The 26,867-nt window shown below is 41.0% G+C and overlaps 3 protein-coding genes across 3 annotated transcripts in view; all 3 read right to left on the bottom strand.

The window, feature by feature from the left end:
- Positions 1–4,715: 4,715 nt before the first annotated feature.
- The window catches only part of LOC107852832 (vacuolar-sorting protein BRO1), a 28,481-nt gene continuing 6,329 nt past the window's right edge, over positions 4,716–26,867 (bottom strand). Inside the window, exons 4-9 of the mRNA XM_016697870.2 lie at positions 26,537–26,626; positions 25,482–25,550; positions 8,442–8,582; positions 7,164–7,212; positions 6,649–6,752; positions 4,716–5,580 (exon numbers count right to left, since the gene is read on the bottom strand). Coding sequence (XP_016553356.2) covers positions 5,095–5,580; positions 6,649–6,752; positions 7,164–7,212; positions 8,442–8,582; positions 25,482–25,550; positions 26,537–26,626 — 939 coding nt within the window. The 3' untranslated portion in view covers positions 4,716–5,094. The remainder of the gene's footprint in view (positions 5,581–6,648; positions 6,753–7,163; positions 7,213–8,441; positions 8,583–25,481; positions 25,551–26,536; positions 26,627–26,867) is intronic.
- Positions 19,065–19,475, bottom strand: LOC124898919. The gene has a single exon (XM_047413153.1). It carries the CDS (start codon positions 19,473–19,475, stop codon positions 19,065–19,067), a length of 411 nt encoding a protein of 136 aa, XP_047269109.1.
- Positions 19,632–19,973, bottom strand: LOC124898921. Its single transcript, XM_047413154.1, has one exon. The coding sequence runs from the start codon at positions 19,971–19,973 to the stop codon at positions 19,632–19,634; it is 342 nt and encodes a 113-aa protein (XP_047269110.1).

The raw sequence follows: 26,867 nt of genomic DNA on the forward strand, positions 1-26,867 counted from the left end.
CCTCGAGGTACGAACTTGCTTCATGACTCTTTGGATAGAGTTTGGGTCATTCAATCTAGACTTTGAGTGGCTCAAGGTAGGAAGAAATGTTATGTGGATCATAAATTTTGTGCCTTGAGATTTAGTGTTGGTGATCGAGTCTTCCTTCGTGTGTCGCCCATAAGGGTGTGATTAGGTTTGAAAAGAGGGGCAAGCTGAGCTCCAGGTATATTAGACCATTTAAGATTCTTCGGACTATTGGAATGTGACTTATGAGTTAGTATTGCCCCTAGATTTATCAGCTATTCATTCAATTTTTCATGTTTCTATGTTTCGTCGTTACATTTCGGATGAGTCTCATGTCATTCATTGGAATTTAGTGCAGTTAGATGAGAGGTTGTCTTTTGTTGAGGAGCCTGTCTCCATCCTAGCTAGGAATATTAGACGATTGCGTTCTAGAGATATTTTGGTGGTTAAGGTCCAGTGGAGTCATTGACCTGCAGATATGCTACTTAGAAGTCAAATATGATTTGTGTGGTAGTTATCTCCAGCTTTTCCTTGATTCAAGTATTTCCTTTACCTATTGTTTGGGGGTGAACTAGATTATTAGTGGTGGAAATGTAATGACTTGACTTTTGTGAATTATTCATTTCTATATAGTTTGACCATTTTACCCATCCCCGTGGGTGCTTTGTGATGTTTCTAGGCTGTGGATATGACTGGCATATTTTTAATACATTTTAGTGTGATTTATGCGAGTTTGTGATTTTTCGAGGTTAAAAAGGCTTTATAGTTGACTTCTGTCAACATTTATTGTTCTATGCATCAGATGAAAAAATGGACTATGCCAGCAGATTTGAAACATCAATTTTAGATTGAAAACATGGTTGGTGTGATTTTATAACTTTGATATCTTATTTTGACCCTCAGTTTGAAAAGTTGAGAAATTAGGTCTCGGGGTTAATTTTGTGAAAACGATGTTTTTCAAAAAATTAATATTGTAATTGAGTTTGGAGCATTAAATTTATTAGGGTAGCATAATTTTTTTGCATTCACAGAATTTCAAATGAATCACGAAGAGTTTGTGGAGACTTGAAAATTTTTCAAGTTCAGTTGGTACAGCCGCTAAAGCGCCATTTTGGTCGTTTTAGCGGTAGGCGCTAAGCGCCACTTAACAGCAGCAGGCTCCAGCTGGGCAAGGGTGCTTTAGAGGTACCCTGTCCATTTTAGCGGAGATCATTAAAGCAATCTGTGTACGCGTTAGTGGACTAACATGCCAAGCAGGTATTGCTAAAGCGGTACTTGACCGCTTTAGCGGTCAATCATTTGATCGTTTTGGCGGTCAATGCTGGTACTATATATATCTTCTTTTTCTCAATTTTTTCTCAATTTTTTCACCATTTTTGAGACTTAAAGCTTCGGGTTTTAGAATTTTTAGGTAATTTCTTACATTTTCAAGCTTGGGTAAGCTCCAAATCCCTATTTCAATTATTTTTCATTGATTCTTGTCATCTAAAACTTGTTAAATCATGATTTCAAAAGTGGAATTTGGAAATTTTGACCCAAAAAGACAATTTGTATTTCTTCAATTAAACCCCCGATTTCAACTCGTTTTCACTTGGATTTTCATCTATGGCTTCCTTTAATTATGGGTAATGTATTTATGAACTAAAATTCTGATTTTACCCTTTTTTCAAAAATCCATTTCGAGGGTCTGTTTTGACCCGACTCGAAAATAGGCAATATGAGAATCGTTAGTTTCCTTTTGGCATGTAGGTTCTATATTTGTATGTTTTAGTTGATTTTGAGGTCGTTCGTGAGGGGAAGGCTTTGTGATTGGAGGCTTTTGGATCGGGTTTTCTTCGTTTGAGGTAGGTTGTGATTTAACTTTCTTCAATATGGGCTTGGTAGTTAATATTGATATAAAAGCATGTTATGGATATGGGTACTAATCGTGAAAATTCTGATTTTATCCTTTTTTAAAAAAATTTATTTCAGGGTCTATTTTAATCCGACTCAAAAATAGATAATATGAGTAGCGTTAGCTTTCTTTTGACATGTAGGTTCTGTATTTGTATGTTTTAGTTGATTTCGAGGCCATTCGTAAGGGAAAGGCTTTGTGGTTGAAGGCTTTTGGATCGGGTTTTATTCGTTCGAGGTAGGTTATGATTTAACTTTCTTTCAATCTGGGTTAGATAGTTAATATTGATTATAAAGCATGTTATGAGTGTGGATACTAATCATGAAAATGGTGTATTACTTTTTTATATCCGTGTGGGGGCCTATGTTGTTGTTATTGGTGATTTGAGAACTTTTTTGCTATGTGTGACCGTGTGGGTGTTATATAGTGTTGTTGGCATTTTTATATTTGGTTGTTTTCTTCTTGGAGGAAATTACCTAAGTTGAAATTTATGTGGTATCAATTACATATTATTGCATATCTTAGACATATTATTGCATATCTTACTCTAATGGTATCTGGATTATTTTGAATCATGGATGATTAGCGTATTGAGTAAATTTTTGGCTCACATGCTTAGTATATTGTTTGGATTTTGAAATTCTCATTCTGATTTGGTTATAAGCACTACATCCTCATATCATATACATTCATGAGGCATTGATACCATTGTGGAAATACAGATTTTTCTGTCAGAAAATGTGACATTTTTAAAAGAACTCTACCGAAGAGAAGTTATGAATATTAGATTGGTATTGGTTATTGGATTGTATATGGGTTGGAACCACCATGGGTCCTACCTCAAGAGTAGAGCTCGTTAGGTGTATACGGAGGTTGTACAAAAACCTCGAACATATCACATCATCATCATCATCATCATCATTGTATTTCATATGTTGTGCACATTCTGTGTGTATTTTCGTGTTTGATTTGATGTATATCTATTTTATGTTTCTTTCTCATAATTGTGTTTGGTGTATGTGTACATTTAGAACTGTTAGTGACGATGGTGTGGGCTACCATTTAAGACATTAACTAATCGTTGGTGACGTGCCCATATCGTGTATTTATATACTTTATTTTCTACTTTGCTCCGTCGGCCTATGATACCTAATGAGTTCAAGTGGACCGCACTCATTTCTACCGTGCCCTTTCGATGCAAATCAAGGTACGAGTGTGCCGCGCGATAGCTGGCCTAGAGCGTTGCTTGGAGTATTTTCGAGGTAGCGATCGATCTATGCTTTCAAAGTCGATCTCCTACCCTTTTTATCTAGTTTATGTCTCGTTTCGTATTCAGAGACATATTTATGTTCCTTTTTAAACTATCAGTGGTATATTTTGACTTCGAGATATACTTAGTTGGTTCTTACACTGTGACATTAAATTTTGGGGTGATTTACGATATCACTACTATGTACTTTTTGCTATTACTATATATGTATGGTTTGGCTTCGTTCTAGAATCCTTATCTTAGGATTTGGTGTTGTTTTCACATTTTCATGTCAATTTGGGTGATTGACTTACTTTTCAAAGGTTGTCACGACAAGTGTCAGGATGACTCTTAGTTTTGGCGTCGTGCATATACATAAAAAGCTATGGATATATAATTCATACACCACACTGCAGTTTATACAGGAAAATTTATGCACAAGCAATTCATATACATATTGATACACTCCTACACCACATTGATACTGTTTATATAGGGAACCTATGCATATACAGTCCAGAAAACATATTGATACACTTTCTATACTGCATTGATACAGTTTTTATGCACTAGTCATACCTTGATGTTGATGATCAATTGACCTTAAACTGGAATCTCTCTTGTATTGCATAATACTTCATCACACTAGAAATTGTATCTTTGTCCCAATACAGTTGTCCTTTTTCAACTTGTCTATGAAATGGATCCATTATTATAGAATTTGACACTTCATCCTTTTGATTCTCAGAAAAGTCCAGAAAGAGGACCTGCTTAAATAGACATCCGATGCAGCTGTATCACACTTCGGAGATGTTTCCACCAAATTAAACGTTGAGGATTCACTATTTTCAAATGAATATTTTAGTGTTATTCAAAGTGGATTTTAGTGTTATTCAAAATGGATATTCATCGATGTCTAGATTTTTCTTCATCATCTCCACATATAATTTGACCGTCGTCATTATATATGTCATCATTATATAGACATAGATCGAACCTTTATATTTTACGCATCCATTGAACCTAAATTTGACTCTATATTTAAGCGCTTATGCAATTCATCAACAAAAAATTGATAGCTGCAATCCAAATTGAAAACCGCCACCCATTAATGGTGAAATTTTCATCGCTTATCCATTTCGAATGCAACATCACTTAGCGGCGGGGCTGCCAATTTGATATATGCTTGAAAGAATATTGTCATATATTTAGAAAACAACAAAAATGACCGAAAGAAATGACAACACTCACAAAGATCGAAGCAATGAAAATCGCCTTTTTTGTCGAAATAAAAGATTTTATTTATCCACGTGAATATACAAAGAGTAGCTCTAATGGACTCTACAGCTAGCTTATAAAAAAAAATAGCAAAAAGATAACATGGTAATGTAACTTGCAAGGATGAGAATAAGCTGACCCTAATTACCTTCCAGGAAAGGTATAAAGGCCAGCCAGTTCTTGCATTTCAACTATCAACATGGATAACTATTAAAGCATGGAATTGGAAATCCCATGGACATCAAATTACACGAATTACTACTGTTGATATAAGAAAGACCAACAAAATAAATCCACAAAATATCAGATCGTATTTTTTTTTCAAATCATTCACAATATATCATATCTTAAGAGTGTGCTTAGACGGGAAAATTCTAAATTATATCTTGTATTTTTGGTCATCGACTTTACAAGGAGATGCCCTGTACATGCGTGCTTCATTCAAACTTACAATGTATAATGGTGTATGTCAAGAGCTGGTACTGAGAAGTCTAGCCACGTCAAATCCACTTGAGAATGACACAAAAACTAGCGAGACAAAAATGAACATATGATGCACATGGAGAGAAGTATGGGAAAACTATCATTGCCTGTAATAGCCACCCTGATGAGGATGAGGATATGGAGAAGGGGCAGTGTAAGGAGGTCGAGGCATAGCTCCAGGTTGCTATGGAGGTACGTTATAGTAAGGACCTCGCCACCCAGGATATGCAGGTTGACTGTACTCGTGGTTAGGTGGAGGCTGTGGTTGATGTTGAGGATGTGGATGTGGATGTGGTTGCGGCTGCTGATATGGATATGATTGACCTTGACCTGGAAAATGGTAAGGTGGTGCAGGCGGTTGTGGAGAACTATAAGGTGGAGAGGTTTGACCGTATTCAGAAATTGCTGGTTGCTGCGGAAGAGACTGGTATGCAGGAGCCTGGTGGGGTCGAGAAGAATTGGGTATATTTCCAGTCTCAGTCGGAACCTGGGGATTGGATCTTGGAGGCTGATGACCCTGCCCAACTGAAGTATACCCACTTGAACTTTTACCATCCTGGAAACTGAGACCAGAGATTTGCCTCTGTACATCTTCTATCATTTCTCGGCACTGCATGTTTCGTGTCATCACAAAATCACTACACTGCTGTTTCACATTATTGATCGCCTCCTGTTAGACAAAAAAATTTATATGAATTGATTTCCTGGAAATTTGCAGATAGATCGAAAAAGCATACATATTCAGAAAGAACCGTCAAAGGACATCTAGTGATTTGTCCCACTGTGCACTACTAAAATGAATCTTTTAAGTGCAGACAAACAACTTTGAGCTACAAGTTCTCATCCCCGATAAGGCTCTATCCAAGCTTCATACCGAAGAGCATAAACAAATACGACCATACGAGGTTACACAATTGAATGCTCCTTTGTCAGATTTGCAGTAGTAGTGGGGGCTTTGACACCATTGACTAGGTTATATATGAAAAGATCCAAAGGGGTTCTTTGACTTGCACATATAAGGGTAGGTTATCATACAGTTGAATCAGCACAGAAATTGAGAATGTGATTGTAATAATGGATTCTTGGGGAGATTAGTGGAATGGGATTGTATAAATTTTCATTGTGTTCAATTCACGGATTAGATGAGAGATCATTACTCGGATTATATTCTTCTAATAATTCGCTGTGGTAATTTCTTTATAAAAATCAAAGAAAAAGGAAGATGAGGTGAGGTGGTGGAGCTGTTAAAGGACCACATGGTACAGCCAAAGGCAGGGGAAATGTGTGAGGGTGGGGGAATAATGTATCCAATGGAATTGTCACAATTCCAATCTCCCCCATGGGGAAGGGGATCAAAATGTAACCCATGCAATGGTTACATCTCAACCCTTTCAATGGGATAAAATAGGTCCCTTGAAGGATGATTGCAGTCCCGCGTATACAAGCCCATTGCGCCAATTGCATTACAATCTCATGGAACCAAATGGAAAGCGATCACCGACCCTAATCCAGCTCACCTTATACCCACCCCAGATTCCTCTTCTCCCAACAGAAGTTCTTATTTAGGACACAAACGATCCTAGATCACAAGCAGAATGTGCTCGAAGGATTCACTGAAAGCAAATGGTTGGAATCCTCCTTGTGTTGTATACTGGTGAGCAAATCTTCCAATCTCCACCCCCTTCCCAAACAACTCCAATTGAAAGAGCAATCCTAAAAGAGATGAAAATTCTCATACCTGAAGTGTTACATAGAACTTCAAGCCCTCGTTGATATTTTCCTTAATTTCTTGATATTTCAAAATGGCAGCTTCAATCTGCTTATAGATTCTCTCACAGGAAGCTGCAACATCGAGAATGATGAGCTTAGCAAATTAACAGTAACTGGGACATCTGAAATGAACAGCCGTACTTGAAGAAACATGAATAAGCCACGCCGAGAAGAAATATCAAAGTAGATAGATTAGATATAAACTAAAAGAGAATCCAGATGATAAATGGCCAACACATCATAGTAAGGGCTGGACAGCACTTCACCGTGTCAATTTTAAAACTGATACTTGCAACATCACTTTAAAATGACATCAAGGGATTTAATCACAGGACACATAATGAGCAGTAAGAAGTCATTTTGATATACAAACCCTAATGAAGGATTAGCCTGCCACCTAAGTTATTTAGGTAGGACAGAAGATGTTTGTCTATCAAGAATACCTAAGCTATTGCAAAATGATTATGGAGATTAAGAACACACCTTTATAATCCTCAAGATTGAAAATAGAAGCAAACTCATCATTTTGAGCCTGCAAAAGGAATACCGCCTTGTTAGAGAGCATTCAAGGAGATGCGGCTTATATAATGAAGTCCAGCACAAGTAGATTGTTCTTTCCCAAAAGAGGGACTTTTCTCTATGTTTGCACAAAGAAAACTCAAACATGAAGTATTTCTGGTCCGAAGGAATACAATACGTTGGTTAAACATGCCTTTTATACAATAATCTGTGCACTACAACTCTTAAATTTCCAAAATATAACTTTGCCTGTCCCAAACAATTCAGGGTCGGCTGTATAAGTCTTCATTGACCACATTATCTCCATATAAACTATCTCAGGCACTACTTATAACATGCAAAAATAACAAGTATCAAATAAGAAAAGAAACACCACAAATATAACTGCAACTAAGGAAATAACACTCATTCTGTGACCTTCTTTACCTACCCACCCTCCACTTCCAAACGTTCTCTTCAACACTTTCAAAATACAAACAAGTTCAAAGGTCAGATTTACCAGTTTAATAAAAAAAAGTTCGGAGGAAAAGACATGCCATAGGCGATAGCTCAACTAAGGATGTTGCGAAAAATGGATCTTGGGCCTAACTGTAACCCCAAAAGCTAGCTAAGAGGTAAGATACCCAAAACCCACACCCAAGGCTGGACATCTAGAGCTTGGACAATTTTTCATATGGGACCCAACCTCGGGTAGCAAGAATTCGGATAGCACTAGGTCTGATACCATGTAAAGAAATGGATCTTGGGTTTAACTCAATCCCAAAAGCTAGCTCATAAGATGAGGATTGCCCAAGACCATGTAAGGAGACCACCCATCTCATAAGAGCCCTATAAGAGCGCTACACAGGACTCTTCAACAGATGCCATTATATCATATCTGTAATGCTTTCCAGATCTTAAATAAAAATGCAACTTTCGGTGTTGGTCAGCATAAATATAACAGAAAATCATAGTTGAAAACAAACACCAGGCGAATTACACAGGGATTGAAAAGATACAAAAAGGAAACTGTGTTGCATCCCTCGCTTCGTAACCTATAAATCCTATTCTGCAGAGCATCCTGAAGCCGACAATATGGAAAAATAAAAGGGAACACCTACTAAGGACTGTGCAATAAATACGAAGTCAACTTTACCAGACAAGGATTCCTACATTAAAGCTTAAGAGAAGCTCCCAAGTTGAAATGAAAAGTGCAGCAAAACTGAAAAGGTAAATCCCTGAAAAAGACATGAATTTCTGAACCTGAATTTGCAGCAGCAATTGTTCTTGTGCCTCGATGTTTTGAGAAATTTCTTCACAAATATGATCATATTTTGCTATCTCCTTCCTGAAAAGATCCTCATGGGAGCCCGTGAATGTCATCAATTTCGGAAGTATATCATCCTGATTCATCACACAATATACAAAATCAAATTGCATATTTAGATCCCCTGATGGTAAAGCAGAGGCAAAGAAAATGCCCAAAAAAAAAAGCATGTTGCTTATATATACACAAATGTCAACTTAGCACAAAGGAAAATTCATATTGCATTATCTGCTCCAGAGATGATGAAGAGCAATGAATGTCAACTTAGCACAAAGGAAAATTCATATTGCATTAGCTGCTCCAGAGATGATGAAGAGCAATGACTAATGCCAGAGGAGTATTCACCACTTCTTTATAAAAAGCCCAAATTATCCCTCTTTTTCATATACTCGGAAGGAGTTTCTTTTGACTTCCCTAGGAAATGGAAGTTGCAAGATCACATACTGAGACATAACTAAAATAGCTTAGCAAGCTGCATAACCAAAGAACCCTCCCTACCTCCCCCCACCCAACAATGAGTTTCTCAATTTAATGAAGAGTTTTGCTCGATCTGATGTGATCGAACTATCCACTTGAATTTGTAAAGAAAATGGATCTTACACCTAACTCAACTCCAACAACTAGCTTTTAATTTCACAAATTATTTGAATTTTTTTTGTAAATTTGAGACTTGATTAACAAGAAGTAACGTCATGTAATATTATATTGTACATGTTTATGTAATGAACAAATTTAAAATTTAAATTAAGATTATAAAAATAATATATTTTAAAAAATGGGCTGACCCGTGGAGACCTGCAGCCCACAGTGTGATGGGTTGGGCTTGCTATTTTCTGGCCTGTCATGTTGATGAGCCAACCCGGTCTAGCCCGTCAAATTCCAAATCCCGTGTGGGCTAGCCCAGATGGGCTGGCCGGCCCGTATTGACAGCTCTACACCACGAGCACCCCTCTAGCCTTTAAGCACCTCCACAAAATCTCCCTAGGGACTTTGTAACATGTCTTCTCAAGATTAGTGAACACTATGTGCAAGTCCTTCCTTTCTCTAAATTGCTCCACTAATCTCCTTACGAGGTGAATGGCCTCACTAGTCGAGCGACTGGCATGAAACCAAACTAAAGAACATCTCGGTACACTAAAGCTCCCGCTATGCGCAGGGTCCGGGGAAGGCCCCCATCACAAAGCATGAAACCAAACTGATTCTCGAAAATAGTCACGATCCTCCTCAACCTCAACTCAATCACCCTCTCCAAAACCTTCATGGTATGACTCAACAACTTGATGCCCCTGTGATTGTTGCAACTCTGAATGTCTCCCTTGTTCTTATGTAATGGGACCATCATACTCCATCACCAAGCTTTGGGCATCTTTGTCTCCCTAAAAATGATGTTAAACAACCTCATCAGCCACACCAAACAACCTTCCCCCACCCCCCCACCCCTACGTGCTCTTCCAAAAATCCACCGAAATCTCATCTGGCCCAATCGCCCTACCCTTATGCATCCTCCGAATCGCACCCCTAACCTCCTCCACCTTGATCCGCCAACCATAATTGTGACACCTCTCCGAGTTCTCCAAGTCCCCCAGCACAAAACCGTTGGGGCCCTCGTCATTCAAAAGTCTATGAAAATAGGACTGCCACCACCTTCTAGTGAGCGCATCCTAAACCAACACTGTCATCTTTCCCCTTAATACACTTCACTTGGTCAAGGTCACAAGCCCTCCGCTCCCTAGCCTTAGCAAGCCTATACAACTTCTTATCCCCGCCTTTCTCCTCTAAAACCACAAACAAACTCTCGAAAGTTGTTGTCTTAGCCATCGTAACAGCTAACTTAGCCTCCATCCTAGCTAACTTATACTCATCCCTATTCGTCTCCTTCTCCACGTCATCCTTGCTCTCAACCAACTTAGCATATGCCACCTTCTTAGTCTCCACCGTTCCTTTTAACTTCTTCGTTCCACCACCAGTCCCCCCGGTGCTTGCCAGATTGGCCTCTCAAGACACCCAACACCTCTCTAGCGGTCTCCCTAATACAGCTGGCAGTCGTCTCCCACATACTATCCACATCCCCTCTACTCTCCCTAGCCCCTATAGTCGACAACTTCTTTTCTATTTCCAAAACACTGGCCAAAGTCAAGTTACCCCACTTAATCCTGGGTCGATCCTCCACACCTCTGTTTTTTTTACAATTTTTAATTACCAAGTCCATAACCAGAAGCCTATGTTGGGTCGAAAGATTCTCGCTAGGTATGACTTTACAGTTTTTAAATAGCGCTCCATCACCATTCCTAAGGAGCAAAAAGTCTATCTGAGTCTTGGCCAGCGAACTATGAAAGGTAATAAGGTGCTCCTCCTTCGAAAAGCTCGAATTCGCTACCCAAAACCCAAAACCGCTAGCAAAATCCAAAAGAGAAGCTCCTTCTTCATTCCTCCCCGAAACCAAAACCGTCATGTACGTCATCATAACCTCTCGAAAAAGACCCAATATGCTCATTGAAATCTCCTCAAATGAAAAGCTTCTCGGTGCTCGGAACGTCTCTCACCACCTCATCCAAAACCTCCCAAAAACCCTTCTTTTTCACCTTGTCCAAGCGAGCGTAGGCACATTATAAATATCATTATCCATGTCTTGTATCATTGAATTATGAAAATAAATAAAAAAAATAAAAAAATTAAGAAATGTTATAAATATCATGAATTTAGCCAACGTTCTCCTTTAACGTTCACCTGTAAAGTCAACTCCGTCTGACCGGCAAGCTCCAACGCCGGCGTAGTCGCGCCGGAAACAGGTAAGGACTAAACCCTCTCCCTAGTTTCACTCTCCCCCCCAGTTCTCTCTATCGTTTGCCCGCTTCATCCCTCTTTGTGGCTATTCCATCACTGCTATCGCCGGCGGGAATTAGGGTTGCCCGTCGGCTCGACTCTCAACTCCGGTGAAGGTGCAAGTGGTACGAAGTCCGACGCCAGCCGGCATCCAGATCCCGACGGTACCCAAAAGACGCTCCAGCGACAACTCCAGCGACGCACCAGTGGCCTTTGCCGGCAACCTTAGTCCGTCAACCATTTTCGACACCAAAATCGCCGGAAACCAGCAGCGTGCAAACGTACCGGTGACATCTTTACTTTGATCTTTATTTACTTCCTACAATTTTGGTTTCTTTGCACTATTTTTGGTTTTTTTTTCTTTCTGTTTCTTATCTCCTGTTTATTTGAGTTTATAGTGGTGACTGGTTGCTAGGCATGCCTGTTTATTATTCATTGTTTTTTGTTGGGTTGTTCTAGCGGCTAGGCCGAATAGTGTGCTTTGTGCGTGCCTTCTCTTATTATTTTCGTGCGGTTGCTTTGTTCGTTCGTTGTTGGTTTGGGGCTTTGTTTTGGTTTTGAGTAGTGGCTGGGGGAGTCGATGGTGGAGTAGGGTCATGTCCGAGAGGGTTGGGGGTGAGGGCGGTTTTGGGAAAGGGTGGGGAGGGGAGGGCAGGGATGGGTGGGGGTATAGGTCGGGCGTTAGGGCTGAGTCGAGGAGGGGTGTTAGAGGTAGGCGAGAGGTGATAGAAGATAGGTTGAGAGAAGGGTCTTGGAACATTGGGACGCTTCAGTGTAAGTCCGTAGAGTTGGTGAAGATTCTTAAGAAGAGGAGGATTAATATTGCGCGTGTTCAGGAGACTAGATGGGTAGGATCTAAGGCTAGGGATGTGGATGGGTACAAGCTTTGGTACTCAGGGAGTGAGAGGCGTCGAAATGGAGTCGGCATATTAGTGGATGAGGAGCTTAGAGGGCAGGTGGTGGAGGTTAAGAGAGTCATTGATAGGCTGATGAAGATTAAGTTGATCACTGGGGGTTTTGCGTTGCATGTGTGTAGTGTATATGCGCCGCAAGTGGGCTTGGAAGAGGAGGTGAAGGCGAGGTTTTGGGAGGACTTAGACGAGGTGGTGAGAAGAGTGCCTAGCTCGGAGAAGATTGTCGTAGCAGGGGACTTCAATGGGATATTGGGGTCTGACTGGGAGGCTATGACGATGTGCATGGTGGTGTTGGCTTCGGTGTTAAAAATGATGAGGGAGCTGCCCTGTTGGAGTTTGTGAGAGCCTTTGGGCTGGTGGTAGTGAATTCGAGCTTCCCAAAGAAGGAGGAGCACCTGATTACCTTCAGAAGCATGATAGCCAAGACTCAGATTGACTTTCTACTGCTTAGGAAGGGGGATAGGGTGTTATGTAAGGACTGTAAGGTCATTCCAAGTGAGCACCTTTCGACCCAGCACAGGCTTCTAGTGATGGACTTGATGTAACGCCCCAAGAACCTATCCCGAGACGTCACATGGTGCTCAAGGCCACACGTGGCCTCAAGCTAACCCTCTAAGCCTTTCATCACTTTCAGAACTCATTATAGCGCAAATCATGCTAAGATAAAGAGGAATAACCATGTCATGAACATACTGAAATACGAAGTAATACTGCCCTGTACAAACAAAATATTGAAATCTCTGTACACGCTGGTACACTAGTCTGACAAAACCTCTACTACATAGGACTGAGGAGCCATTAGGACAGATCCCCAACTGACTCGTACTAAATTGAAAGTAAACAACCATCTATTAACAAGACAAAATCGGAGACACAGGTCCTCGAACCATGAGGACTCACCAACCGCAAAAATGAAGATAGAGGTACTCAAAACATCACTGTCGCTGCTGAGACTGAGCACCTGAACCTATATCATGAGGAAATATAGAGTACAAAAGAGTATGGGAGTCAGTACTTGGGAATGTACTGAGTATGTGGGGCTGGATGCAACATTTTAAATAATATCATAAATGTATAAGAAAATCATGCATGCTGACAATAACGACTCTCTTCACTTGAATTATCTAAAACATCATTTCCGAAAGTCATCAGTAATAACATATGCTTCATAAATCTCGTAAATCATTTAACTCAACTCAAACTCTTTGACTCATGACTTAGAGTGACTCGGTAACTCATGGTACTTAGATCATTATGGACGTGGGAGTTTCTTATAACCGACATAACTACACCATGTGAGCCGCATGGAGTCCAACGTTTTGCCCTCCTAAGAAGAGAACCCCACATTGGCGGGGGTGTTGTACTCTTGCCAGGGAGTATAAACTCAATCTCGTTATCACAATCTCATACTCGGCCTTTGGCCCACAACTATCAACATCAATCCTACGGTGGCACGTAGTTTCGGGGAAATACCACATTTCCCGCTCGGTGCTTAATACTCCTCCCAGACTCAGCTCAGAACGTGCTAGGAAATCCACCTTAATCAATATCAACTCATGGGTCTATTTTAAAGACCAAAACATAAATGAATATATATATATATCTCATCTGCAAATTATAAACATCTTGTGGATTCCTAACCCGACTCAACTCAACACAATCTTTCCCAACATCAAGTACATTTTTCTTTTCAAATCATTTTCAAATATCAAAGCTTCAAGGAAACATCGTAGGACTCATTCTTGACTTTCAATCTCAAATATCGATATATATATTCAATAGTCAAATTTCTCATAGAAAGGCATCACTCATGACACTTGTCTTAAATCGCTTAGAAATCATCAATACGTAATGACAATATACAACTCATGGAATAAATTCTCAATTTAAGAATCATGATGGTGGAATAATCATAACTATCAAACTTATTCAACTCAAATCTCATAAATCATAAAGAAATTTGGGTGTAAACCCACTTGCAAAATCATGAAAATCAATAATAGAAAGTAAATCTTTAGGCACAAGAACGAAAGGAGTGTTCTTGTTCAAACCCCACATACCTTGAATTATAATTTTGGAGATGTAGAAACTTGTTTGGAACTTCTTCCTCACATTTTGAGCTAAGATCCTTGATGCCTTTGACTAGGAGAGCTTAATTCATGGACAACTTGGAGAAATCTATGAAAGATCCTTGAATTTCTTGGAAGAAGATTGAATTTATTTTTTTTTGGGGTTTTGGAAAAACCCTAATTTCTAGATGTTTCTTGGAAGAGGAAAGGAGAAAAATGAATGGCTATTCTCTACTAGGATATATATATAAGACCATATGGGGCGGAAATAATCAAAATGTCCTTTTTAAAAAAAACTGAAATTCGCTGATCGGGGCCTGTGACGGTCGATCTGACGGTCCGTCAAGTCTCGTGACGGTCCACCAAATCGTCCGTCACTCGAGTGCCAAAACTGGAACGTTCTGCCTCGACATGACGGTCGAAGTGACGGTCCGTCAGGAAACTGACAGTCCACCAAGTCGTCCGTCACTCAAGGGCCAGAAATGAGACATTCTGTCTCGACCTGACGGACCCCTTGATGGTCCGTCAACTTTTTGACGGTCCACCAACTTGGCCGTCGCACAATGGCCTGAAAAAGGAGTCACTGCCTCGGCTTGACAGGGCACTTGACGGTCCACCAGGGACCTGACGGTCCACCAGGGACCTGACGGTCCGCCAGGTCGACCGTCAAACCTGGGCGATCCGATACCGTTTAGTAAAACAGTCATAACTCCCTCGTCCAATGTCGGATTTCAATGAAATTGGTATCGATGGAAAGCTTGTTCAATACTCTACATGACAAAAAGTAGAAATTAGAGAAATACAACATGGTTTAAACATCAATCACTTTGGAAGTCATACATGTCCACTCAAAAGACGAATTTAGGCTTAAGAAACGATCGGGGTATTACAATATCTCCCCCTTGGACACATTCGTCCTCGAATGTTGCCAAATAGGCCAAGAACAAGAGAAAATGAGGATGTATAGCTGGAGCGACTCACATCTAAGGGCTCACTTTACTCTAAACTTTTGAGTACTTCACCAAATGCACGAATCGTAGAGGGAATAACCATATAGCTGAATACATTAGATTAGGAGGAAACTGAATTAAGGGAATAGTACCTTCAGCTTGATTCGAACTCGTGGAGAAAAGATGAGGGTAACTGGCTCGCATATCCGCTTCTGCTTCCCAAGTGGCACCCTCTACTGATTGATTTTGCCACAAAACTTTAACCAAAGGAACTTCCTTGTTCCTCAGTCTATGGACTTGATAATCTAGGATTTCAACCGGGATTTCATCATACGAAAGGCTATCCTGAACATCACAACCTTCCGACGGATCAACAACAACAGAGTCTGCAATGTGCTTCTTGAGCATAGAAACATGAAATACAGGATGGACAGCTGATTGCAGGCAACTCAATCTCATAAGCTGCTTTCCCAACACGATTCAAAACTCTATAAGGGCCAACATATCTGGGACAATTTTCAAGTACACCACATCACCAACTTCAAACTCAAGAGCTCTTCTTTTCATATCTGCGTACGACTTCTGACGACTCTGGGCTGTCTTCAACCTCTCCTTAATTAACTTAACTTTCTCCATAGCCTCAAATACATCATCAGGTCCAATCACAACAGCTTCACCCACTTCGAACCAACCTATGGGCGATCTACATCTTCTCCCATACAAAGCTTCAAATGGAGCCATTCTAATGCTAGCATGAAAACTATTGTTGTAAGCAAATTCAATCAACGGCAAATGTTCATCCCAACTTCCTTTGAAATCAAGAACACAAGCCCTCAACATATCCTCCAAAGTCTGGATAGTCCTCTCAGCCTGACCATCTGTCTGCGGATGAAAAGCGGAGCTAAGATAAACTTGGGTGCCAAGACCCTTCTGAAAGGCTCTCCAAAACTGAGAAGTAAACTGAGTACCTCTATCGGAGATGATAGACAACGAAACTCTATGCAACCTGAATAACTCTCGAATATACAGCTTAGCATAGTCCTCCGCGGTGAAAGATGTATGTACTGGCAGAAAATGTGTTGACTTAGTCAACCTGTCTACAACGACCCAAATAGAATCATGATGACAACGAGAGAGGTAAACCGGTCACGAAATCCATGTTCACTACTTCCCACTTCCAAGTAGGAATGTTAAATTCTTGCATCACACCACCGGGTCTCTGGTGCTCTATCTTTACCTGCTGGCAAGTTGCACACTTTTCTACGAACTTCGCTATATCCTTTTTCATACCATTCCACCAATAAATTTCCCAGAAATCGCGATACATCTTGGTAGCACCGGGATGAATAGAATACCGCGCGCATGCGCCTCAGCCATAATTCTCTGATTCTCTGCCTCAGATCATCAACATCAGGCACACACAATCTATTCTGAAATCTCAATACACCATCTCCCCCTTGGGAGAAAACCTCCACCTTTTGGTCTTTAACTGATTCTTTCAGTTCGACCAAACGAGAATCTGTATCCTGCTTCTCCTTCACTTTAGAAACTAGGGAAGATTCGGAACTACTTTGGACCCAAGCATTACCCTCAGCTGAGTCAAGCAATCTAACACCTAACCTAGCCAAACGATGCACTTCACGGGCTAAGTCCCTCATATCTTCCTCAAAATATGTTATACTACCCATGGACGATCTGCTAAGGGCATTGGCCTTGCCCGGGTGGTACAACACACTCATATCATAGTCCTTCAGTAATTCTAACCATCGCCTCTGCCGAAGATTCAACTCTCTCAGAGTGAACACATACTGTAAACTCTTGTGATCCGTAAAGACATCAACATGAACACCATACAAATATTGTCTCCAAATTTTCAAAGCAAAAACCACTGCAGCTAACTCGAGGTCATGGGTCGGATAATTCTTTTCATAAGGTTTCAACTACCTGGAGGCATAGGCTATAACCTTACCCTTCTGCATCAACACGCAACCCAAACCAATTCTGGAAGCATCACAATATATCACAAAATCATCTACACCATTAGGCAGGGTCATCACAGGGGCTGAAGTGAGTCGAGTCTTCAACTCCGGAAAACTCTTCTCGCAAGAATCTGACCACTTGAATTTAACCTTCTTTTGGGTCAACCGGGTCAAAGGAACAGCAATGAAAGAGAAACCTTCAACAAAACGACGGTAGTTGCCAGCTAGACCCAAGAAACTCCTAATATCAGACGGGGAAATAGGTCTAGGACAATTCTTCACAGCTTCTACCTTTTGAGGATCAACTCGAATACCATCAGAAGAAACAATATGACCCAGAAAAGCAACTGACCTTAGCCAGAATTCACACTTGCTAAATTTGGCAAACAACTGTTGATCCCTAAGGGTCTGTAAGACAATTCGAAGATGATCTGCATGGTTGTTTTCACTCTGGGAATATACAAGGATATCATCTATAAACACAATAACGAACATATCTAGGTACGGTCTAAACACCCGATTCATGAGGTCCATAAAAGCTGTCGGGGCATTCGTTAGCCCAAAGGACATGACCAAGAATTCAAATGACCATAACGAGTGCGGAAAGCCGTCTTTGGAATATCACACTCTCTGACTTTAAGTTGGTGATAACCAGATCTCAAATCTATTTTCGAGAAGTAGCTGGCACCTTGCAGTTGAACAAATAGGTCATCAATTCTAGGAAGAGGGTACTTGTTCTTGACTATGACCTTGTTAAGCTGATGATAGTCAATGCACATGCGCAATGAACCATCTTTCTTTCGCACGAATAGAACGGGTGCACCCAGGGAGACACACTAGGCCTTATAAAACCCTTATCAAAAAGATCTTTGAGTTGCTCTTTCAACTTCTTAAGTTCTGCGGGGGCCATACGATACGGAGGAATAGAAATAGGCTGTGTATCAGGGAGAAGATCAATTCCGAATTCTATCTCTCTATCGGGAGGTACCCCTGGGAGATCTTCCGGAAAAAAATCAGGAAACTCATTGACAACACTAAGAGACTGAATAGTTGGAGTCTCAGACTTAGTGTCCTTAACTCGAACTAAATGATAGATACAACCCTTGGATATCAATTTCCTAGCTTTTAGATAGGATATGAAATGACTTTTAGGAGATACAGAATTTTCGGACCACTCAAAGACTGGCTTATTGGGAAACTGAAACTTGACTACCCGGGTACGACAGTCTATAGACGCATAACAAGAGTGTAGCCAATCCATACCCAAAATAATATCAAAATCAACCATGTCTAGCTCAATCAAATCTGCAAACATGACTCTGTTAAGAACAGTGATAGGACACTTCTTATATATTTGCTTAGCAACAACAGATTCACCCACTGGTGTAGAGACTAGAAAAGGCTCGAAAATCTTTTGAGCACTGATTTCAAAATTCACAGCCACCAACGGAGTCACATAAGAAAGACTTGACCCAGGGTCCATCAACACATACACATCAAAATGAAATACACGAAGCGTACCAGTAACATCTGGTGAATCCTCCTGCTCCTGGCGGGGTGGTATAGCATAAAAGCGATTCTGGCGCTGACCACCTGCAGTACTAGACGAGGCACCCTGAGGAGGAGTAGGACGAACTACAGGGGCTGGAGCACTAATAGTCTGACTCTGAGGACGAACATCGCGACTCTCCTGTCTAGCATAAGGGCAATCCCTGAACTTGTGGCCCAACTTACCGCAACCATAACAACCCCTCTGACCGACTAAGCACTCACCGGGATGGTCTCTACCGCACTTCGGACATGGGGGAGGACGAGGTCTGTTACTCACACTATCCTGGGACCTGCACATAGTAGGCCTATTACCCTGCTCCGGCCTAATTCTGAAGCAGGAGTACTAGCTGATGAAAGCGCTGGCACAAGAGAACAGCTCTGGAACTGAGGGCGGATCCCTCCAGAAAACCTAGCCTGACTATACCCCTGTTGCTCTGATCTAACTCTCTTATTGCCTCTCACTCTCACTCTCCCCTTCACTTTGTCTGCTTCAATTTGCTGAGCATGAATCATTAGTCTTGAAAGGTCCATGTCCCTATTAAGCATAGCGGATCTACACTCTTTCACAACATGACCAGATACACCGGCCAACAACTTACTCATGCTAGTTCTAGAATCAGCCATCATACCGGGAGCATACTTAGATAACTGGTTAAACTTATGGCAATACTCCTTAACTGTCATGGGCCCTGTCTCAAGTTCATAAATTCTTCTAAGTTTGCTTCCCTCAGCTTCGGGGGAAAGAATCTGTCTAAGAAGGCATCTTGGAATAATTGCCAAGTCACAGGAGCATCATTCTCCCCTCTACTTTTCCTCCACATCTCCACCCAATCATAAGCATCATCTTCCATAGGCAGCCAATTTAACACTCTCCTCCTCCGTCACGTGCATAATCTGAGTGATCTTTCTCGCTTCATCTAAATACATTTGTGGGTCTTCACCTACTTTCGACCCAAAGAACTCAGGTGGATTCATTCGCATAAAGTCACGAACCCAGGCTACAGCAAAATTATTCCCTAGCGAAGGTGGAATAGTAGCCTGGGTGTTGGCTTGGGCATTGGCAGTGATCGCCTGGGCTAGCGCTTGGAAAGTTGCCCGAAATTCGGCTTGGGACACTGTCTCGCCTAAAGGATCAACGGGTTGAGGTCGTTCGTTGTTTCTGCGAGCTCTACGAGAAGGCATTTTCTGTCATAAGAGAGCACAAATTAACCGCAGAGAGAAACAGCCATAGGCACAATACACTCTTAAAAGAAAGAGGCACTTTCTGTCATAAGAGAGCACAAATTAACTGCAGAGAGAAACAACCATAGGAACAATAGACTCTTAAAAGAAAGAAACAACTTTCCCTAAAACGTCTCGTAGCCTCTTGCTCAAAGATGTGGCGCGCTACACACCGATGATCAAGACTTATGTAACGCGGCTTGTCAGACTCCCTAGGACTCCTTGAACCTTAGGCTCTAATACCAAGCTTGTAACGCCCCAAGAACCTATCCCGAGACGTCACATGGTGCTCAAGGCCACACGTGGCCTCAAGCTAACCCTCTAAGCCTGTCATCACTTTCAGAACTCATTATAGCACAAATCATGCTAAGATAAAGAGGAATAACCATGTCATGAACATACTGAAATACGAAGTAATACTGCCCTATACAAACAAAATGCTGAAATCTCTGTACACGCTGGTACACTAGTTTGACAAAGCCTCTACTACATAGGACTGAGGAGCCATTGGGACAGATCCCCAACTGACTCGTACTAAATTGAAAGTAAACAACCATCTATTAACAAGACAAAATCGGAGACACAGGTCCTCGAACCATGAGGACTCACCAACCGCAGAAATGAAGATGAAGGTACTCAAAAGATCATTGTCGCTGCTGAGACTGAGCACCTGAACCTATATCATGAGGAAATATAGAGTACAAAAGAGTATGGGAGTCAGTACTTGGGAATGTATTGAGTATGTGGGGGTGGATGCAACATTTTAAATAATATCATAAATGTATAAGAAAATCATGCATGCTGACAATAACGACTCTCTTCACTTGAATTATCTAAAACATCATTTCCGGAAGTCATCAGTAACAACATATGCTTTATAAATCTCGTAAATCATTTAACTCAACTCAAACTCGTTGACTCATGACTTAGAGTGACTCGGTAACTCATGGTACTTAGATCATTATGGACGTGGGCGTTTCTTATAACCGACATAACTACACCATGTGAGCCGCATGGAGTCCAACGTTTTGCCCTCCTAAGGAGAGAACCCCACATTGGCAGGGGTGTTGTACTCTTGTCAGGGAGTACAACCTCAATCTCGTTATCACAATCTCATACTCGGTCTTTGGCCCACAACTATCAACATCAATCCTACGGTGGCACATAGTTTCAGGGAAATACCACATTTCCCGCTCGGTGCTAAATACTCCTCCCAGACTTAGCTCAGAACGCGCTAGGAAATCCACCTTAATCAATATCAACTCATGGGTCTATTTTAAAGACCAAAACATAAATGTATATATCAAAGCTTCAAGGAAACATCGTAGGACTCATTCTTGACTTTCAATCTCAAATATCGATATATATATTCAATAGTCAAATTTCTCATGGAAAGGCATTACTTATGACACTTGTCTTAAATCGCTTAGAAATCATCAATACGTAATGACAATATACAACTCATGGAATAAATTCTCAATTTAAGAATCATGATGGTGGAATAATCATAACTATCAAACTTATTCAACTCAAATCTCATAAATCATAAATAAAGAAATTTGGGTGTAAACCCACTTGCAAAATCATGTAAATCAATAATAGAAAGTAAATCTTTAGGCACAACAACGAAAGGAATGTTCTTGTTCAAACCCCACATACCTTGAATTATAATTTTGGAGATGTAAAAACTTGTTTGGAACTTCTTCCTTACATTTTGAGCTAAGATCCTTGATGCCTTTGACTAGGGGAGCTTAATTCATGGACAACTTGGAGAAATCTATGGAAGATCCTTGAATTTCTAGGAAAAAGATTCAATTTTGTTTTTGGGGGGTTTGGAAAAACCCTAATTTCTAGATGTTTCTTGGAAGAGGAAAGGAGAAAAATGAATGGTTATTCTCTACTAGGATATATATATAAGACCATATGGGGCGGAAATGACCAAAATGCCCTTTTTAAAAGAAAACTGAAATTCGTTGATCGGGGCCTGTGACGGTCGATCTGACGGTCCGTCAAGTCTCCTGACGGTCCACCAAATCGTCCGTCACTAGAGTGCCAAAACTGGAACGTTCTGCCTCGACGTGACGATCGAAGTGACAGTCCGTCAGGAAACTGACGGTCCACCAAGTCGTCCGTCACTCGAGGACCAGAAATGAGACATTCTGTCTCAACCTGACGGACCCCTTGACGGGCCGTCAACTTTTTGACGGTCCACCAACTTGGCCGTCGCACGATGGCCTAAAAAAGGAGTCACTGCCTCGACTTGACGGGGCACTTAACAGTCCACCAGGGACCTGATGGTCCGCAAGGTCGACCGTCAAACCTGGGCAATCCGATACCGTTTAGTAAAACGATCATAACTCCCTCGTCCGATGTCGGATTTTAATGAAATTGGTATCGATGGAAAGCTTATTCAATGCTCTACATGACAAAAAGTAGAAATTAGAGAAATACAACATGGTTTAAACATCAATCACTTTGGAAGTCATACATATCCACTCAAAAGACGGATTTAGGCTTAAGAAATGATCGGGTTATTACACTTGTCCATCAGGAGAGCAAGAAGAGAAGGGTCAGGGAGGGTCGACCTAGAATTAAGTGGGGTAGCCTGACGCCAGTTAGTGCACTGGAGATAGGGAAAAACGTGGTAGGAATGGGGTTGTGGGAGTTCAGGGGGACGTGGATGTTATGTGGGATAGGGCTGCCAGCTTCATCATGGAGACTGCTAGAGAAGTGTTGGGTGTTTCGAGGGGTCAGGCAGATCGGCATAAGGGGGACTAGTGGTGGAATGTAGAAGTGAAGAAGAAAGTAAAGATTAAGAAGGGGGTGTATGTTAAGTTGATTGAGAGTAAAGATGACGAAGAGAAGCGGGTGAATAGGGAGGCTTAACAAGTAGCTAGGAAGGAGGCTAAGTTAGCCGTTACTGCTGCTAAGTTAGCAGTTATTGCTGCTAAGTCAGCAGCGTTCGAGAGCTTATATGCGGGGTTAGAGGAGAAAAGCGAAGAAAAGAGGTTGTTTAGGCTTACTAAGGCTAAGGAGCGGAAGGATCGTTACCTCGATCAGGTAAAGTGCATTAAGGGGAAAGATGGTTGTGTTGTGGTGGAGGATGTTCACATTAAGAAGAAATGGCAAGAATACTTTCATAGACTTCTGAACGAGGAGAGGGACAGAGGTTTTGAGTTAGGGGAGCTGGAGCACTCGGAGGAGAGTCGTGATTTCTGTTACTATAGGCATTTTAAGGTTGAGGAGGTTTGATAGGCTATACGTAGGATGCGGAGAAGTAGGACGACTGGGCCTGACAAAATTTCGGTGGATTTTTGAAAGTTTGCTGGTGGGGCAGGCCTAAGGTGGTTGACTGATTTGTTTAACGGCATTTTCAAGACTGCGAGAATGCCTGAGGCTTGGAGATGGAGTACTATGATTCCGTTATATAAAAACAAGGGTGACATTCAGAGTTGTAACAATTAAAGGGGTATTAAGTTGTTGAGTCACACTATGAAGATTTGGGAGAGAGTGGTTGAGCGGAGATTGAAGAGGATCGTGTTCGTTTCGGAGAATCAGTGTGGATTTATGCCTGGTCGCTCGACGACAGAGGCAATCCACTTGGTGAGGAGATTCGTGGAGCAGTATAGAGAAAGGAAGAGGGACTTACACTTGGTGTTCATCGACCTGGAAAAGGCGTATGATAAAGACCCGAGAAAGGTTCTTTGTAGATGTTTGGAGGTGAGAGGGGTTCCAGTGGCATACATCAGAGCTATTAAGGGCATGTACGATGGAGGAAAGACCAGGGTGAGGACTGCGGGAGGAGACCCAGAGCATTTTCCAATTGAGACGGGGCTGCATTAGGGTTCGACTCTTAGTCTGTTCCTTTTTGCGTTGGTGATGGATATGTTGACGCGAAGTAATCAAGGCGAGGTGCCTTGGTGTATGCAATTTGCGGATGATGTAGTGCTAATAGACGAGACGCGGAGGGGTGTGAATGACAAATTGGAGGTTTGGAGGCAAACCCTTAAGTCTTAAGGGTTTCAGGTTGAGTAGGTCAAGACGGAGTATTTCGAATGCAAGTTTAGTGACTTGAAGCAGGAGGATGATGTGGTGGTGAGATTGGATTCCCAGAATGTTTGTAAGAGGGATAGTTTTAAGTAGCTCGGGTCTATGATTTAGGGGAATGATGAGATTGATGAAGATGTTGCTAAACATATTGGAGTGAGCTGGATGAAGTGAAGGCTTGCCTCTGGAGTGTTGTGTGATAAGAAAGTGTCCCTTAAGCTTAAAGGCAAATTTTATAGAGTGGCAGTCCGTCCAACCATGTTGTATGGAGCGAAGTGTTGGCCAGTCAAGCACTCCCACATCCAGAAATTGAAGGTGGCGGAGATGAGGATGTTGTGTTGGATGTGTGGGTTTACTAGAGGGGACAGGGTTAGGATGAGATTATTCGAGAGAAGATGGAAGTGGCTTCGGTAGAGGACAAAATGCGGGAAGGAAGGTTGAGATGGTTTGGGCATGTGATGAGGAGGGACGCAGGTGCCCCAGTCCATAGGTGCGAGAAGCTAGCATTGGATGGCTTCAGGAGGATTAGAGATAGGCCGAAGAAGTACTGGAGGGAGGTGATTAGACATGACATGGAGCAGCTTCAGCTTACTGAGGACATAACCCTACATAGAAAGGCGTGAAGGTCGCAGATAAGGGTAGAAGGCTAGTGAGAGTGTGTGGGTTGTAGTAAGCAGTCAGGAGGGATCTGGTGTAGCCGGGTTAGTATTCTTAGAAATGTGTACAAAGATGTCTTTGGTTTGTGAGTGTGTGTTACTACTAGGTAGGTGTACTATTCCTTATTTCTTAGTTCCTATTTTCTTTTTCGTGTTGCCTTTTTTCTCGTATTTTGTATTTCTCTAATTTCTATTTCAATATTTCTTACGCCTTATTTCTGTTACGTCATCCATCCACTTGTTTATTATTCCTTATCTTGAGCCGGGGGTCTATCGGAAACAGCCTCTCTACTTCTTCGGAGGTAGCGGCATAGACTGCGTACATCTTACCCTCCCCAGACCCCACTTTGTGGGAATACACTGGGTATGTTGTTGTCGTTGTTGTTGTTGTTGTTATAAATATCATGTTAGTATAATATCATGTTAATAAATTTAATAACTACAGAGCCGCAGAAAAAAGTGATGTGCACTAGAAAAGGATTATATCTTCATAACATGCTAGGGAGAAAGATATCATACTTGTCCAATCCTCCTATGAGAAATTTTAAATGGACCAAATAATAAACTCAATAACTGAAGAGCAGTAGAATAAGAGGATGTGCACTAGCAAAGGATTATATCTTCATCACATGCTAGGGAGAAACATATCATACTTGTCTAACCCTCCTATGAGAAATTTTAAATGGACCAAAGATGGTTAAAAGTTTCATTCCTCAAAAAAGAATTCAACTTTGAGATATATAGTTTAAGGGGGATCTTATTATACCTTCCTCTTCATCTCTTTCAGCATATCTTCCAGACCAGCACGCTGAGCACCAAGAGTTTCTAGTTGCCTCTGCAAACATTATCAACAATGACTTGAGGAAGACCACTAAGATAATTTAAGTTGCAACAACGTAAAGCTTCTACACCGAAATAGGTTAAATAACTTTTCTAAAACAGATTGAAGTGAAGTTCTGAAGCGCCTTTCTGCAGTCCATATATCCAAATATTTACGGACAATTTCCTTCTGTAATTTTTAGTAACATGCACAATATCCTAAACATTCACGTTACTTAATATCCAAAAATGCCTGCATAGTATAATTGCTTTCTAATTCATTATTCAAAGACCACTTCTCAGTCACAAAATAGGCATCAAAGGAATTTCAAACTAGAAAATAATGTGCAGTAAGTGGTCAAAGTTCATCCATTAAGGTTGCTTAAGAAATACTCCCTCCATCCCATTTTACGTGGCACCCCTTTCATTTTAGTCCGTCCCAAAAAGAATTGTCACCTTACTATAATTAGAAACAATTTCACTTTAAAATTCCCCTTTTACCCTAAATAAAATGATTTACAACCACACAACTATCTAAGGATTGTTTAGACCACAAGTTTCAAAAACCTTCCTTCTTTTCTTAAATGCCGTGTCAAGTCAAACGGCGCCACATAAAATGGGACAGAGTGAGTATGATATTTTTCAATGTTTTATTATTCATTTCCACTAATAAAATATTATTAATATTCACTAATAAAGTATTATGTTAATGCACAACCGACATCAATTTTCAAGTTATGTCCTTGTGAAAAAAAAAAAAGCAGCAAGATATCCTGATAAGACAATGTCATCAGAAAAAATTAGACATTTACCAAAGTAGCTATGATTTTAATCCTCAAAAAGAATTAAAAAAGAACAGGAGATGATATATATGTTGACCAGTAAGTCCTTCAAACAGAATTAAGATTTAGCCACTCAAGAAACATGGTTGCAACATAAACCATTGCCTAAGGAACACAGAAAGACCACATGATACAAAATGTAACCCCACTAAACTAATACCAGGCTCTGCTTCAGGGCTCCCACGATGGCATCTTCAGTGGCATCCAAAGACAAGATTGGTCTAGCCAAGGTCGGAAGAGCAGATTCAATCTATCAAATAGAAAAATGCACATCTCAGGGCTTAACTTGACAGCTATCATGGAGAGAAATAGAAGTGTTACCATATTGTAAGCACTAGATCCTGAAATGAATTTTTTTTGCAACAACAAGACATACATGTACGATAAACTACAGTTTGAACCAAGTTCCAAAATGAGATCAAAATTTAAGGATCAAAGACTCCAAATCTAGTATGCAATTTAACAATTGTGTGAGAAGACTCGAAATATAT

The sequence above is a fragment of the Capsicum annuum genome, chromosome 5, assembly GCF_002878395.1.
Source record: "Capsicum annuum cultivar UCD-10X-F1 chromosome 5, UCD10Xv1.1, whole genome shotgun sequence".
NCBI classification, from domain to species: Eukaryota; Viridiplantae; Streptophyta; class Magnoliopsida; order Solanales; family Solanaceae; genus Capsicum; species Capsicum annuum.

Coding starts and splice junctions, on each gene's coding strand:
- LOC124898921 (XM_047413154.1), bottom strand. CDS start 19,973: ATGCCTTCTCGTAGAGCTCGCAGAAACAACGAACGACCTCAACCCGTT.
- LOC124898919 (XM_047413153.1), bottom strand. CDS start 19,475: ATGACAGTTAAGGAGTATTGCCATAAGTTTAACCAGTTATCTAAGTAT.